Here is a 15,520-nt window from a genome sequence, read left to right as displayed (position 1 = left end):
TGCATTTCCCTGCTGAGCATCTTGTTGGCCCTTACATTTATTATTGATGAAGGGAAATTAGTTCCTGAATTCATTTCTTTCTTTCTTTTTTTGGAGTCAGGGTTTCTAGCCCTGGCTGTGCTTGAACTCACAGAGATCCTCCTGACTCTGACTCTGGAATATAGGGATTAAAAGTGCATGCCACCATAGCTGGTCCTGTTTTCATTTGTTGACTATTAGAGCTTTTTATGTAGAAAGTTTACAACTACTAGATTTTTATATAGAAAATGATAGTTATAACTCTCTTTGAATATTAAAGATGAATCCTAACTTGAGTGGGATGCAGTTTGACTTGGCTTAGAAATGATTCTTAGTGGTGCCTATGAGGAGTTATCATCCTTATTTGAGAAAAATATGTAAGTTGTACATAATTATACTAAGTGCTATTTGTATTATATTGTATATTTTCATTATGGATTGAGATATTCAAGTAAAGATGTAAGGACATTTCTTCCTGTTTTCAAACAGAAGTGGAATAATAAAAGGTGGAACTGTATATGGTGAAATTAGGAAGATATCTTTGGGGCCAGTGGAAATGTGTTGAAGATTAGAATTAAAAGGCTAAAATTTAACTTGGAAGTAAGGTAAAAGATGAAAGTGAAGTTCTGAGGAAAATGGGAGATAAGTCAGGGTAGAAACTGAAGAAACAAATGTTTTATTAAGCTCCCCCCCGCCCCCCCCCCCCCCCCCCCCCGCCCCGACCCAGTGACATATATAAACAAGAAGTTGCTTTTTTGGAATGAGTCCCACTTGATTACTAGTATATGTCTTCTGTAAGTAGAACGAAAGGAAAAATTGTTACTATTTTTGACAGGACCTTGCACAGTGACCCCAGCTTGTTTGAATGCACTGTGGAGCAGCCCTGCTTCACCTCTCCAGTGCTGGCATTGCAGGTGTGGTGCTGGCATTGCAGGTGTGGTGCTGGCATTGCAGGTGTGGTGCTGGCATTGCAGGTGTGGTGCTGGCATTGCAGGTGTGGTGCTGGCATTGCAGGTGTGGCCGCTGTTGTCCAGCTGGCATTGCAGGTGTGGCCGCTGTTGTCCAGCTGGCATTGCAGGTGTGGCCACTGTTGTCCAGCTGACATTGCAGGTGTGGCCGCTGTTGTCCAGCTGACATTGCAGGTGTGGCCGCTGTTGTCCAGCTGACATTGCAGGTGTGGCCACTGTTGTCCAGCATTGCTGGCATTGCAAGTGTGGCCGCTGTTGTCCAGCTGACATTGCAGGTGTAGCCACTGTTGTCCAGCTGGCAATTAATTCTTGAGTGCTCACTACAGTGAGCAGCAAAGGAAGCTGCTGGTCGATTACTGTATTCCAGAGCCATTGCTAGTAGTTAATAGTAGTTAACAGATGTTGTTTATTTAGAGCTAGACTTCATTCTAAGTGTTTCCACCCACTCTATAGATCCACACTGCATCACATTAGTGAGCATTTTGTTTCTAATACATCCTTTAGTAACAGAAAAACAACACTTTTAGGTGATGCTGTTATGGTATGAATGTGAAAAACATAGTACATTTGACCAGGTACTTCCTTAAAACAATTGAAATACACTTTTCTCGACTCTTCTGTGGTTTAAAATGCTTTCAACGGGTTGAAAGAATTTAGATAATTTGTTTTACAGAGAGATAAGGGTCTGACATTTAACACAACCCCAGGTGCGTGTGGTTTCTTAAAAAATGTCAAAAAGATCACATGACTTTAGTGTGCCAAGTCAGAAAAACAAGATCTTCTTGAATGTTTTAACTGAAATGGAGCATAAATAAGAATTTCCTATATAAAAAGCCAGAAATATTATAAAATGATTTTGTGTTTCTATTTTTGTTAATGATAAAATTAATAACATCCTGTTATATAATTTACTAAATTATTATTTTAGAATAATTCAATCTGGGGTCTAGAGGTCTTATTTTTCTACTTTGCAAAATGAAGTACAGTACTAGGGATGGTTAGTGCTTTGTTTGTTTGTGCTTTCTTGATCTAGAGCCCTGGCTGGCCTGGACTTGCTGTCTAGTTCAGGCTGGTCTTGAACTTGGAGTAGTCCTCTTGCTGTGGCCTCTGAAGTGCTGGGATCACACACATGTACTACCATGCTTGACTGATTCTTGCTTTAACACATATGTTTTAAACAACAGTGTAAATATTATGAATTTGTCTCAAATGCTAGTAGGAGAGATTCATCATAAAATAAACCATTTTCTTTGTGAAGCTGTTTATCTTCCTGAATAAATGATCTCCATCCAAAGCACCTGGATGGAAAGTTCCTGAATACCTGATTGAAGGAATGTGGTTTAAACACTTGTAACAAAGAAACTGCTTGTTTCGCTTTCTGAGCTTACTTTATTTTTATACTATAAGTCATGTGTTTCTGAAACACTGTTATTACTTTAAAAACTGCATAGGCGGGAAACATATTGTCTCCTTACCCTAATGTGATAGATAAGTATTCTGAAGGAAGGTTTGAAAACAAGGCAGTGGTGACCCAGGCAGCTTCAGAGGGCCTCAGTTCAAATGCTAAAGTGAAGAGGATGAAAACATCCCTGGCTCCTCATCCCACACCCCAGCTGTGCCTTTGACCACAACTGAAGGCCTGAAGTCACATCCTGTGTAACTCAATGGGAGCACTGCTTACAGAAGTGTTTCCTTGGGGCAGGTGTTCAGTATCAGTTAGTATATAACTCAGCAAAGTGGACTTTGACTGAGTGTTGTGAATATTTGATAACTTACAAATGAAAATATGTTAACTTCTCTTTTCCATAAAAATGTAGCTATAATCATGGAAATTAGAAATCACATACCAGTTTACTATAATCCTAACTACATTATTTTTTAATTTAAAAATTTTGAGAATTTTTTACATGAGTACACTGTATTTACACCATTTCTTCCCCTCTTTTTCTACCTTCTCCTTCTCCTTCTCCTCCTCCTCCTGTGCCTCCTCACCTGGAGGTCATGACCTGTTCTAGAATTATTGTTAGTTTTGTTTGAAACAAGGTCTCCCTGTGTACCATTGGTTGGCATTGAACTCGGTATGTAGATCAAGCTGGTCTTGAACTCACAGAGAACTGCCAGAGTGCTGGGAATAAAAGCATGTATCACCACTACACCTGACACTGTTGTTGTGTGTGTATAAAACAACCTACTGTTGTTGTTGTGTGTGTACACAATCTGCTAGGTCCAGTTAGTGTTGCCAGTATGCACATGTATTTAGGGCTGACCACTCAAGGTTGTATAACCCATCGGAGGGCTTGTCCCTGCAGAAAATATGTTTTCCTCTCAGCAGCCATTGACTGCCTTGTAGCTCCTGCAGGGGTGGAATGTCATAAAGCTTTCCCCATCTATATTGGCATGCTTAGGCAGCCGTATTGCGGAGATTTCATGGGCGCAGTCATGTCTAGAAGACAATCTCTTCCATCAAGTGTCCTGTTTCTCTGGCCCTTACAATCTTTCTACCTCTTCTTTTCTAATTTCCCCTCAGCCATCATCTTAGGGTTTCTATTTCTGTGATGAAACACCAACTAAAAAGCAAGTTGGGGAGGAAAAGCTTTATTTGGCTTAGGCTTCCACAGCACTGTTCATCCTAGGAAGCCAGGACAGGAACTCAAGCAGGGGCAGGAGCTGATGAAGAGGCCATTGGGGGACGCTGCTTACTGGCTTGCTCAGCCTACTTTCTTATAGAAGTCAGGACCACCAGCCCAGGGATGGCACCACCCATCATGGGCGGGTCCTCCCCCATCAATCACAAATTAAGGAAATTTATTTGTTCTTTCTTTCAGGCTTGCCTCCAGCCCATGTTATGGAGGCATTTTCTCCGCTGAGGCGTCCTCCTCTCTGAGGACTCCAGCTTATGTCAAGTTGACATAACTAGCCAGGATAGCTGTAGTGTAGGAACTCTGCTGACCGTGTACCAACTGGGGCCTGGCACGCCATGCTTCTTTATTCTCTGCATTTGACCATCTGCGGCTCTCTGTGGTAGCTTTCATCTGCTGCAGAAAGAAGCTTCTTTGATGAGGCTGAGAGCTGCACTTAGCTGCCTGGTACTGCTAACTCAAGACCTTTTAACTAAATCCCTGGCTGCTCTCCCCGCTTCCAATCCTTTCGGTTTATGTTTTCTAGGGAGTTTATTAGAGTTGAAGATTGCATTTAACATTTTTTTTTGTTTTTTTTTGGGGGGGTGTCTTGTTTTGTTTTGTTTTTGAGGTGGGGGGTCTCACTCTTAGCCTAGCCTGGCTTAGACTACATTGCTAGTACTGTGTAGTCCAAGCTAACCACAGTCCTGCTGTGACTCGCCTGCCTCAGCCTCCCAAATGCTGGATTATAGGCATTAGTCCATCCAGCCTGGCTGGGAATTTACTTTTGAATGGAAGGCAAACTCCAGGGCACTCTTAGAGAATATTTGTAAGTACAGAGGAGGAAGAGGAAGACCCTTTGAGTTGGATCACCTCCTTGGGCTGAGTTTTATGGGTTGCTGCGATACAGATAAAGCCCAGAGGCTGTTTCTTAAATAGGATGATTAGGGCCTTTATAACATTAAATGTAAGATGCAGAAGCCAACCTGAAGAGTTTGTATGGACAGGTGTAAACTAGACTATCCAGCCTCCATAAACCACTGAGACTTGCTCACTTATGCACTTATTCAGGGAAAATGAACAAAATAGTATATTTTCTTAGTTGATTATAGCATGTTGAATTTTCTCTCTAAATAAAATCATGATGGGTAGTTTTGATGCTTGCCTTTAATCCTAGCACTAGAGAAACAGAGGCAAGTGAATCTCTATGAGTTCGAGGCCAGCCTAGTGTTTAAAGTGAATTCCATGACAGCCAGGGCTACAAAGAAACCCTGTCTTGAAAAACCAGAAAAAAAAAAAGTAATTAAATCGTATTGATTGCCTATGAATCATCAAATTCAGATCTTATTTTCCTGGGAATGTCAACTTCTTGAACATTCATTCACTCATTTCTTCATAGAAGCCATTTGCTGTAACAGTCTGACCCTAGTTTTCAAAGGCTTGGCTTTATAACTAGAAATGGGTTAATTTTTTTTATGGGTTAATGTTTTATAGATTAATTATATAACCTTGATTCAATTTTCTAATTAATAGGTAGCTAGGCCAAGGCAAGAGGATTACAGATTATTTATTACTATATAAACAATGCTTTCAATAGATTTTATATCTATGTATACGTATATATATAGAGAGATATAGATATCTCGTGTGTGTGTGTGTGTGTGTGTGTGTGTGTGTGTGTGTGTGTGTGTGATAAAGTCTTGCTATGTAACCTAGACTGACTGAAAACTACGTAGCCTAGCATAACCTACAATTGTAATCCTCCTGTCTCAGCCTTCTGAGTGCTGAGATTATAGGCACGTACCACTTACTTGGCTATTATACTCAGGTTTTAAAACGGAGGTCACATAAAGCGTAGATTTCTAGAAGATATTAGGTAGCCCAGGTAGTGATCAAGTTAAGAATACTGTCCTTGCCATCATAGTGATGCATGTGCATCTCTGATCGTAGTGCTTGGAGTACAAATGCAGCAGGATCAGGAGTCTGAGGCCAGCCTGGCTGTATGGCAAGATTCTGTGTAAAGAAGAAAGCGGGGTAGGGCAGAGAGGTGGCTCAGTGGTTAAGAGCACTAGCTGCTCTTCCAGAGGACCCAGTTCCTATTCCCAGCACCCGCACTGGCTCATAACTGTCGGTAACTCCAGTTACAGGGAACCTGACACCCTCTTCCAGCCTCCATGGGTACCAGGCATGCACAGGGTGCACAAACATAAACATGCAGGCAAAACACTTACACATAAAATAAAAATAAATGCATCTTTTTTTTTTTTTTAAATTAAGATGCCCTTAAATGTAACTGAGTTAAAAGAATACTATGTAAATCCCTGTCAGAAACTAAAATCCATATCAAATTTAATGTGGCTTGTGGTGGATATATTTGTCAGACTCTGTTATTGTGAGAGAACATTGCCATGAACAAGGGAGGAAGGCTTTCTTTGTACTCACAATTGCAGAAGTTTGGGCCATCTAGACCTCGACGACGTGGAGAAGCAGGGCAGTTCACAGTATGGCAGTGAGGAGTGGAGACCTGAGGGTGGGGCTCAAGGGCCCAGTGCTGTGCTTCCTTTAGCTGGGTCCTCCCTCCTCAAGTGTCCAGAATCTCCTCAGTGGTGAGCGTTTCACATTCAGACCGGAAGAGTGAGGAAACGTGTCCTTGGCTCTATTGGCCGTACACTGCTATCCTTGTTATCGGCCATCCGATAAACAGCAAACCCTCCTCCGAGAATCTGAAATGTAAGAAATCACAGGGAGATGCTGCATTTGGTAAAGTGCTGGCCACACAGGGGAAGAGGACCTGAATTCTTATTCTTGGCACCCACACAGGAAAGCTGGGTGTGGTGGTCACACCTGTAATCCCATCCCTGTGGAGGCCTCTGCCCAGGAGGATCCATGGCACTTTTTGGCCAGCCAGTCTAGCCGGTTGATGAGCTCTAGGTTCAGACCGAATGTTAGTCTTAGAAAACACGGTGGAGAATGATAGCGGTAAATGCCCAGTGTATATAAGAGTGTACCAGCCCAATGGTGCACGCTTTCAATCCCAGCTCTCCGGAGGCGGAGGTAGGTGAATCTCTGTGAGTTCAAGGCTGGCCTAGTCTATGTAGGGAGTTTAGGACAGCCAGGGGTACACAGAGAAACCCTAAGAACAAATATATATATATGTATATATAGTTACATATATAATGATATATAGAATATATATAGTGTTTATATATAATGAGTGTGTATGTGTGTGTATAAATTATACATTTACCTCATACATCGAGAGAGTTTCAGCTCCATTGGCTATTCATGGGAGGTGAAGAACAATGGATTTTATAAGACCTTTATCCTAGATTTAAGTAGCATAGTATCTAGAATGTCTGAAAAATGTATTTTCTCAGCAAGATCCAAACTGGTTGAAAGATATTATGCCATTGGTAAGGTGGGGCATACTTGTAATCCCAATGAAAAAGTCAGGAAGGAAGTTCGGAGGCCAGTCTGCGCTACACAGTAGGGTCATTTCTCAAAAAAAAAAAAAAAAAAAGTAAAACATACAAATACAAAATATAGCGGGTTGGTGGCTCACAGTAAATTTTTAATATTTTTAAATATTATTAGATCAGTTTGTGTTTCAGTCTCAGACTGTTCTCCAATATGAAAGGATTACTGAGGGGAAATGGAAATAACACACAGATGATTTATTCATCTCATTTAGCTCAGACTGGCCTTGAATTTAGGATCACCCTGCCTCAGCCTCCCTAGTTTTCAGATTGCGGTCCTGTGCCACCATGCCAAGATTTTGATCTCTTAACATTACTCTTTTTTTTTTTTTAAAGTCATGAAAATGTACATTTATCATTTTCCCCTTTCTTTTTTACAGGAATACCAGTGTATTCAGTAGCATGGGGCCCTGATTCAGAAAAGGTTCTTTATACAGCAGGCAAACAGCTCATCATTAAGCCTCTTCAACCAAATGCTAAAGTTTTACAGGTATATCTCAGGCCTTTGTCAGCTGCTCTCTACCCCTGTGTCACTGCGAAGCTGGGTGGTCCTTGCAGTCCCTTCCTTCTGGTTGGTCCCCTGACATCTGAGAGCTTTGAGTTTGATTTTTATCAGACTTCATTACTGATCAGGGAATTCTGTTCATGTTTTCCAAATGGTTCACATTGCTCTAGTCAGTCACGCAGGTGTTTCGAGTTACCGAGTTGTCATGTGATTCAGCACAAGTGATCATCCGTCAGTCTACAGAGTCAGCTTCCAGTGTGTAGGTTTGAGATGAAAGAAAACTAAATGAAACTCTTAAGAGTGTTTAGGTTTTGTGTTTAATCATCATTATCATCTGTTCAAACATGTGTGCCCTCTCCAAGGCCAAGCACCGGTTTAGTATTTTTAGAAGGGTGGAGGAGTCGGTACGAGACTTAGAAGCAACTGTGTGCCTAGAACTTTCTGAAGAATGTAGAGCACACTTGGCATAAGGACAGATGTTGAGCTGACATTTGCTTGTGTGTTCTTCAGAAAGGAGGAATAGTTGTTAGAGCTAAGTCTTAAAGAATAGGTGGGAGGTGGTCCTAAACCCAGGGAGTAGAAACAACTGGTTATTCATAAATGCGAGGGTAATCCCAGCACTCGGGAGGCAGAGCCAGGCGGATCTCTGTGAGTTCGAGGCCAGCCTGGGCTACCAAGTGAGCTCCAGGAAAGGCGCAAAGCTACACAGAGAAACCCTGTCTCGAAAAAAAAAAAAAAAAAAAAAACAAAAACAAAAACAATAAATGCGAGGGAAAGGGGTAAACAGAATCACACAAAAGTGAACAAAACAACAATGGCTGTTAAGACAGGTTTGGCGGGGCCAAATGAAGGGCACACTTTTAAGCTAGTGTGCAAGAATTGTTTATTTATTCTACTACTGAAAGACAGAATGATTTCCCTTACGTTTTGACAAAGACATAGTGTAGTTTGTCTTTTGTCTTAGTTACTTTTCTGTTGCTGTGATGACACACCATGACGAAGGCAACTTTCAGTGTTTACCGATCTAGTTGGTGCTTGAGCCTTGGAGAGTAGGGGCCTAAAAATGAGGTGGACTCAAGTCTCATGGATTGGCCGACTTTGTTGAGAGCATGAGACAATTTATGCTCTGAAGGTTTAAAAGAGTCGCCCGAGTAAAGTCTACAACCACATGGACATGCCACATTTGGCAAAAACGTGTTTTTCCCTAGAAGCACATAAATAACAACAGCTGAAGTCAACTCCTACCCACTCCACCTGGAGGAGGGTAAAAACACATTCCAAGAACAACTCTGTTTTGGAGAAACTGAGGTAACTCTTGTCTTCTTTTCCTGGAATTTTCTCACAAGCACTCAAAATCTCACATGACTCCACTCTTGGCCTGTGTAACATTATAGAAACAGGGTTTTTTTGGGACTTAGGGTTTCAGAGGGTTACCATGTCTGTCATGGCGGGAAGCGTGGCAGCAGGCAGGGAAGCATGGCACTGGAGCCGTAGCTGGGAGCTCGTGTCCTGATGTGTAGGTAGGAGGCAGACGAAGAGACACTGGGAATGTTGTAAGTCCTTGGAAACCTCAAAGCTTTACTTCGGCGGCACTGCACCTCTTAATTCTTCCCAAACAGTTCCACCAAGTGGAGACCAGTTCAGACATATGGGCCTGTGGGGGCCATTCCCATTCATACTACCACATCCCACTCACTGGCCCCCATAGGCTCATGGTCATATCATAGTCCAACTTTAAAAGTCACCATAGCTCTTCACAGTCTCAGCACAGTTTGAAAGTTCAATGTACAAAGTCTCTTCTGAGACTCAAGGCACTCTTTTAACTATAACTCCTTGTAAAATAAAAAGGCAAATTACATACTCCAACATAGAGTGACACAGAATATACATTACTGTTCCAAAAGGGGCGAATGGGGGCATAGTGAGAAAATATTAGATGAACCAAAAAACCAAAATTGAAGCCAGCAGGGCACACTCCCACTCCTGCAGCTGCATGTCTGTCGTCCACACAGGCCCTGCCACATACCTGGCTGCAGCACCTCTCCTTAACCATAGAAGAAGTTTCCACCATTCTTCCCTCCTGTATCCCTCAGGACTCTGAAGGCAGACCCATGTGGACAGTACTGCCAAACCCGACTGCTCTCATTTACACTAGCACAGCGTTGGAGTGAGGCACGTGGTCAGGCCTTCACTTGCTTACCTCTGTGTGATGACAGAAAGTTTTAATCTCTTTCATCTCAGCCTTCTTATCTCTGACAGTAATACCCACTCACTGTGATTGGTTGTGACGGCTAGTGTCTGGTATGCGGTGAGCACTTGATACTGAATAGCTGTTACTGATGCTGTTGTGCCATTATGAATTAATATGCCTTCTTTCCCTTTTAATAATCTAGAGGGCTCAGAAAAAAAAAGATGTAAGGGGGGCTGGAGCGATGGCTCAGCCATTAAGAGCACTGGCTGCCCTTGTAGGGGACCCAGGTTAGATTCCCAGCATCCATATGGTTCACATCTGTTTGTAACTCCAGTTCCAGGGAGTCTGATGCCCTCTTCTGGCCTCCAGGCAGTCATGTGGTACCCAGCATACATTCAGGAAAGCACATATAAAATAATAAAATAAATTAAAAATTATTTTAAAAAAATTATAAAAAACTTGGTGATGGAGATTGACAGGCTGCATCAGGTATAAGAGTGTGTTAAGAAGTGTAAGTTCGGGGACTAGAAAGATGGCTCAGCTGTTAAGCACACTTACTGTTTTTGCAGAGGACCCTGGTTCTGTTCCCAGCACCCCCACACACCACAGGTAGCATCTGTCTACGTCTCCAGTTCTTGTGGATTCAATGCCTCCTCTGGCCTTTGTGGGTACTGCACACATGTAGTCCACATATGTCCATGCAGGCCATTGAACACATAAATTTAAAAAAAAAGCATCATTTTAGAAATTGGGTAAATGTAGATTTCAAGCAATAAAAGGGGTTAAGGAAACTTTGATGTTGTATATTGTAATTTCTGTATAGACAATGCATGTTATCTCTTGTCTATCTGTCTATTACTTATCTATTAATTATGACAATTATTAATCAAGAAAATAGCCCACAAGCCTACAGCCTACTCTTATAAAGGCTTCTGTATGGGCAACTCTTTTTTTGTTGTTTTTTTGGAGACAGGGTTTCTCTGTGTAGTTTTGGTGCCTGTCCTGGATCTCGCTCTGTAGACCAGACTGGCCTCGAACTCACAGAGATCTGAGGGCTACTCTTATAAAGGCATTTTCTCAATGCAGGCTCCCTCTTCTCTTTTAGCTTGTATTTAGCTGACAAAATACTAGCCAATAAATCTGCAATGAACTTAGACAGCAAAAGCAGGGACGTGAAATCTTTTCATTTATACCTTTGGTTTATATTCATGTGTGTTAAGACATCTGTAATTAGGTTTATATAAATGAAACTTGGAAGTTTTGTACATCATCATAAAATATACTTTAGAGCTTCTGTGTAAGCCAGAATAGAATAGAAAAGAAAATAAACCCATTATCACAATTCTGTGGAGCAAAAGAGGAGTTAGAGTATAATTAGAAATGTAATGCAAATTATCCATTCCTTTTGGGAATCTAAACTTGTAGCAAGTCTCCAGGAGTATAAGTGCATGCAAGTATAGATGGTCCATGAAAAGGAGTGCAGTTTAGAACTGTAAGCCACATTTCCTTAAGGCATTTCACACACTCAGAGTCCAGTTTATGTGAGGAAGCATATTTATTTGTTCAGTATAAATATACTACATGCCAGCTGTATGCCAGTATGTGGAGTATTGGATATTAAATAGCATCGAGCAGGACTTGTGGTGTATTCCAAAGTAGATCAGCATGTGTGAGGCCCTGGGTCTGACCACAGCATCACACACACAAGCAAGCAAACAAAACTTGTCCTCAGTTTATTTTATAAGAAAGAGAAACAGAAGATGTTTCCGCCATAAGGAACTTGTTGTTCAGATGGATCTTAAATTTAAAAAATGCCTAATTACATGAATGGTAATAGCAAATGGGAACATAAATTATATTTAACAGCAGTACGCCTATGCTTATTTTCTAGATTACCAGTTTCTGTGTGACATATATATCCATATATATGGATATACATTCTATATGTCTCTGGATATGTTTAAAAGCAAGAAAAACATGCTTGCTTTATAGATTGAAAGTTTCTGGGTAACTTGTATATGTCTGTCTATAGGCATTTTGTATGTATAGAATATATATTTATTACAGAAAACACTGTTTCATTATATAGTAAATCAACAGAGGATTTGTAATAAATCCAGTTGTGACCTAGACCCATAAAGAATAAAGCTTAGGAGATGTGCAGGAAAAAAGAGAGAGAGAGAATACTAAAGATGTTTATGTACTAGAGGTTGAAACAACAACAAAAAACCCCAGTCTGGCATATAGAGGCCCTAGGATCAGGTTCTAGTCCTCTCTCCTGCCCCCACCCCCAGGAAACAAAGAGGAGAGAGAATTTTGTAAGTAAGCATGAAGACAGTGTCACTGAGAGGACCAGCAGGACAAATGAGATTTGAAGTCAGCTGATGCCTTAGATTATATCACATTTATTCCAGCTTGTCATGCTAAAGTCAAGCTGGAAACAATGTAGCAGCAAGCAGTTTTGCCACTGGAGTCCAGGCAACTGAGCAAATTCCTGGGATGTAGGCTGTAAAGTGGATGGCGTGGTGCTAGGTGTTTTCTTTGGAAAGTGGACTGAATCGAGCAAATGAAGAACTAACTGCACAGTGGGTATTGAAGGAAGATCGGAAGCCATGAATGGATGGTAAGGGGAAAAAAGAAAAAAGAAAGCAGTGCACCAGAAAGAGGGGACAGGCTGAGCATGAGTGGTCGGCAGTCACCCCAGCCACTTAGCAGGGTGTGGGGGGATCGCTTGAGTCCAATAGTTTAGGCCAAGCTGTGCAACACAGTCAGACCCTCAGCTCTTAAAACACAAACAAAACAAAAAACAAAAAGGAAACAGACAACAATATTTTCTATAGAAAAAATTTCACTTCTAAAGTTGTAATATTTTTTTCCTCTTCACAGTGGAAAGCCCATGAAGGCATTATTTTAAAAGTCGATTGGAACTCAGTCAACGATCTTATTTTATCTGCTGGTGAAGACTGTAAGTATAAGGTATGCAGAAGTATAAGCTTCCTTTCCTGTTACTGGGGTACAGTAGTATCCTGGAAGAAGCAGCTTCAGGAGAGAAAGGGTCTGTTTGGCTTAGAGTTAGAGGTTACGTCATTGCAGGGAGGTCAGGGCAGGGCTTGAGCAGCTAGTCACGCCAGCAGTCAAGAGCCGAGAGAGGATGGATGCACATATGCTTGTATTCAGTTCTTTCTTCAGCTCTTACAGAGTCCAGGAAGTCATGCTACCCACAGTGGGTGGGTCTTCCCACTTCATTTCACATGAGACATCCCCAGGCCAACCTGCTAGACAGCCCATTACTGAGGATCTCTTCTCACATGATTCTGTACTATGTTCAAGTTGACAACTAAAACTGACCACGATAATATATTATGTTTAGACTTACTGTCGGCTTAAGAGAATAAAATTTAGGGGAAAAGTATTCAGCATATAAGACTAATCTTTTAGTTTTTTCTTTTTCGTAATAATTGAGAAAATTGGTTTCCAACTTTAAGTGCTATTTAAAGTTCTTTGTTTTTGTTTGTTTATTTATTTTTTGAGACAGGGTTTCTCTGTGTAGTTTTGGTGCCTGTCCTGGATCTTGCTCTGTAGACCAAGTTGGCCTCAAACTCATAGAGATCCGCCTGGCTAAGCCTCTCGAGTGCTGGGATTAAAGGCATGTGTCACCACCGCCCAGCCTAAAGTTCTTATAATAAAATTTTTATTTAATAAGCAGCAATATCAATTCAGCTTCTTTTGCTTCATGCTTTAAATTAGTTCATTTCCTTATTCATTTACATTTTTAGAGCTCAGTTCTAGAAGCTTCCTAAATATTGGTCCATTACAGAGCAAAATCATTTGTGGTTGCTAAAATGTTTCCCCTTGTCTGCAGTACTGAGACCATTGATACGCTAGATAAAAGTTACTCATGTTGAGGTATACTCTAGCTCCAACAGTACAATTCAGTGTAACTGTAATTTCAGGGGCTTTAACTGAAATAAACTATTACAGAAAGTCAGTAGAAATCTCATTTGGCAAAAAGAAATTCTCGGAAAGGCCAACCATCACCAGATTTTACTACTCAATTTAAAGTACTTAAAATGGGTAGATATCATGTTTAATCCAGGTTAGTAATGTTGTGAAATTTTCCTTTCTGAGGCATGTACATTTCCAGAATTGCTGCTTTGTCCTCCTTGTATGATGGTTAAGTTTCTAGTTGCTAATGCTGCACGATTATGATTTCTCATCTTCACTTGATATTTTATTGGAGGACAAACTTTCTTGTAGTAATGTGGTGATATTATAAAACATTGAAAAGTTTTTGATTTTGTAGGTGTGGGATAGTTATGGTCGCGTGCTGTACAGTTCTCAGCCTCACGAGCACCCTATTACCTCAGTCGCCTGGGCTCCGGATGGCGAGTTGTTTGCTGTTGGTTCCTTTCATACTTTACGCTTGTGTGATAAAACCGGGGTAAGTTGCAGGGATGAGCACTCACAGATGTGCTGCCATAGAGGTGGCAATGTACCACACCCAGCGCTCACACTGTGAGAAATGTTTTCAATGAAAGCATTTGACTTAACCTCTCTTATTTGTCTTAGTAAGGTGGTTCAGTCAATTCCTGATTGTGAGATTAAATGGTTTACAATTGAAGAGTGGACATATTCTCTATTATTTATCTTTTGGGAAATACTTGTTTTGAGCATGACTCTGAAGGATGGTAAAACAGTGTGAGTGTTCACCTTTATTCCCCCTTAGTGTGGAGAGGACAGCTTTAAGTTTATTTGTGGTATCAACATGCTTCATTAAAATTTTTAGTTGCATATTTTTTGTAGGAATTAATAGTAAATTTAAAAGTTGATTTTAGTGCTAGGTATGATGGCGTATGCCCTTAATCCAGTACTGGAAGGCAGAGGCAGGCAGATCTCTGTGAGTTTGTGTCCAGCTGGTCTACACAGGAAGTTCTAGGCTAGTCAGGAACAGTGAGGCCCTGTTTCAAAAAGTAAGCAAACAAACAGACAAATCTCTAAAAGTCCCCAAAGGGTATTTCTTTCTTTCTTTCTTTCTTTCTTTCTTTCTTTCTTTCTTTCTTTCTTTCTTTCTTTCTTTCTTTTTTTTTTTTTTTTTTTTTGTTTTTTGAGACAGGGTTTCTCTGTGTAGCTTTGCGCCTTTCTTGGAACTCGCTTTGTAGACCATGCTGGCCTTGAACTCACAGAGATCCACCTGCTTCTGCCTCCCAAGTGCTGGGATTAAAGGCATGCGCCACCACCGCCCGGCTATATATTTCTTTCTTAAGGATTCATGTTTAGGGAGCTGGGGAGTGGGTTGGTGGTATGTGCCTGCTGCATAAGCATGAGGGCACAAAAGCCCAGCATGGTGCACATTTGTGCCCAGTACTGGTGGAGGGTGGAGCCATAAGGGTTCCTGGAGCTCATTAGGCATCTGGTCCAGCTGAATAGCTAAGCTCCAGGTTCAAGGAGACCCTGTGTCAAAACAGTGGAGAGAGATACAGGAAGATACTTGATGTCAATTTCTGTCCTCCAAATGCATATACAGATATGTGCATGTACACCCACATGCACACGTGTACACACTCACACAAGCTTGTGCATATGTGAATACAGCACATACACACATACACACACACAGGGAGAGAGAGGGAAGAGTGCATGAATGTTCATGTTTGGATACATGTGAGGGTTTTCTTTGCAAGAGTATACATGGTGTTTAGAACGGACCCCTGTTCTGGCAAATGCCGAGCTTGGTAGCGGTTACC

General features: G+C 41.2%; 1 protein-coding gene across 6 annotated transcripts in view; it reads left to right on the top strand.

Annotated features, from left to right (window-relative positions):
* Ift80 (intraflagellar transport 80) overlaps positions 1-15,520 on the top strand; it is a 108,936-nt gene that overhangs the window by 29,271 nt on the left and 64,145 nt on the right. For all 6 annotated transcript variants that reach the window (XM_076574225.1, XM_076574226.1, XM_042279140.2 and 3 more), the window contains 3 exons: positions 7,461-7,570; positions 12,663-12,752; positions 14,080-14,217. In XM_076574225.1, the coding sequence (XP_076430340.1) occupies positions 7,461-7,570; positions 12,663-12,752; positions 14,080-14,217 (338 nt within the window). The remainder of the gene's footprint in view (positions 1-7,460; positions 7,571-12,662; positions 12,753-14,079; positions 14,218-15,520) is intronic.

The sequence above is a fragment of the Peromyscus maniculatus genome, chromosome 6 (genome assembly GCF_049852395.1).
Source record: "Peromyscus maniculatus bairdii isolate BWxNUB_F1_BW_parent chromosome 6, HU_Pman_BW_mat_3.1, whole genome shotgun sequence".
Classification (NCBI taxonomy): domain Eukaryota; kingdom Metazoa; phylum Chordata; class Mammalia; order Rodentia; family Cricetidae; genus Peromyscus; species Peromyscus maniculatus.
Note: the sequence above shows the minus strand (reverse complement) of the source record. Positions and strands in the feature narration are given on the sequence as shown.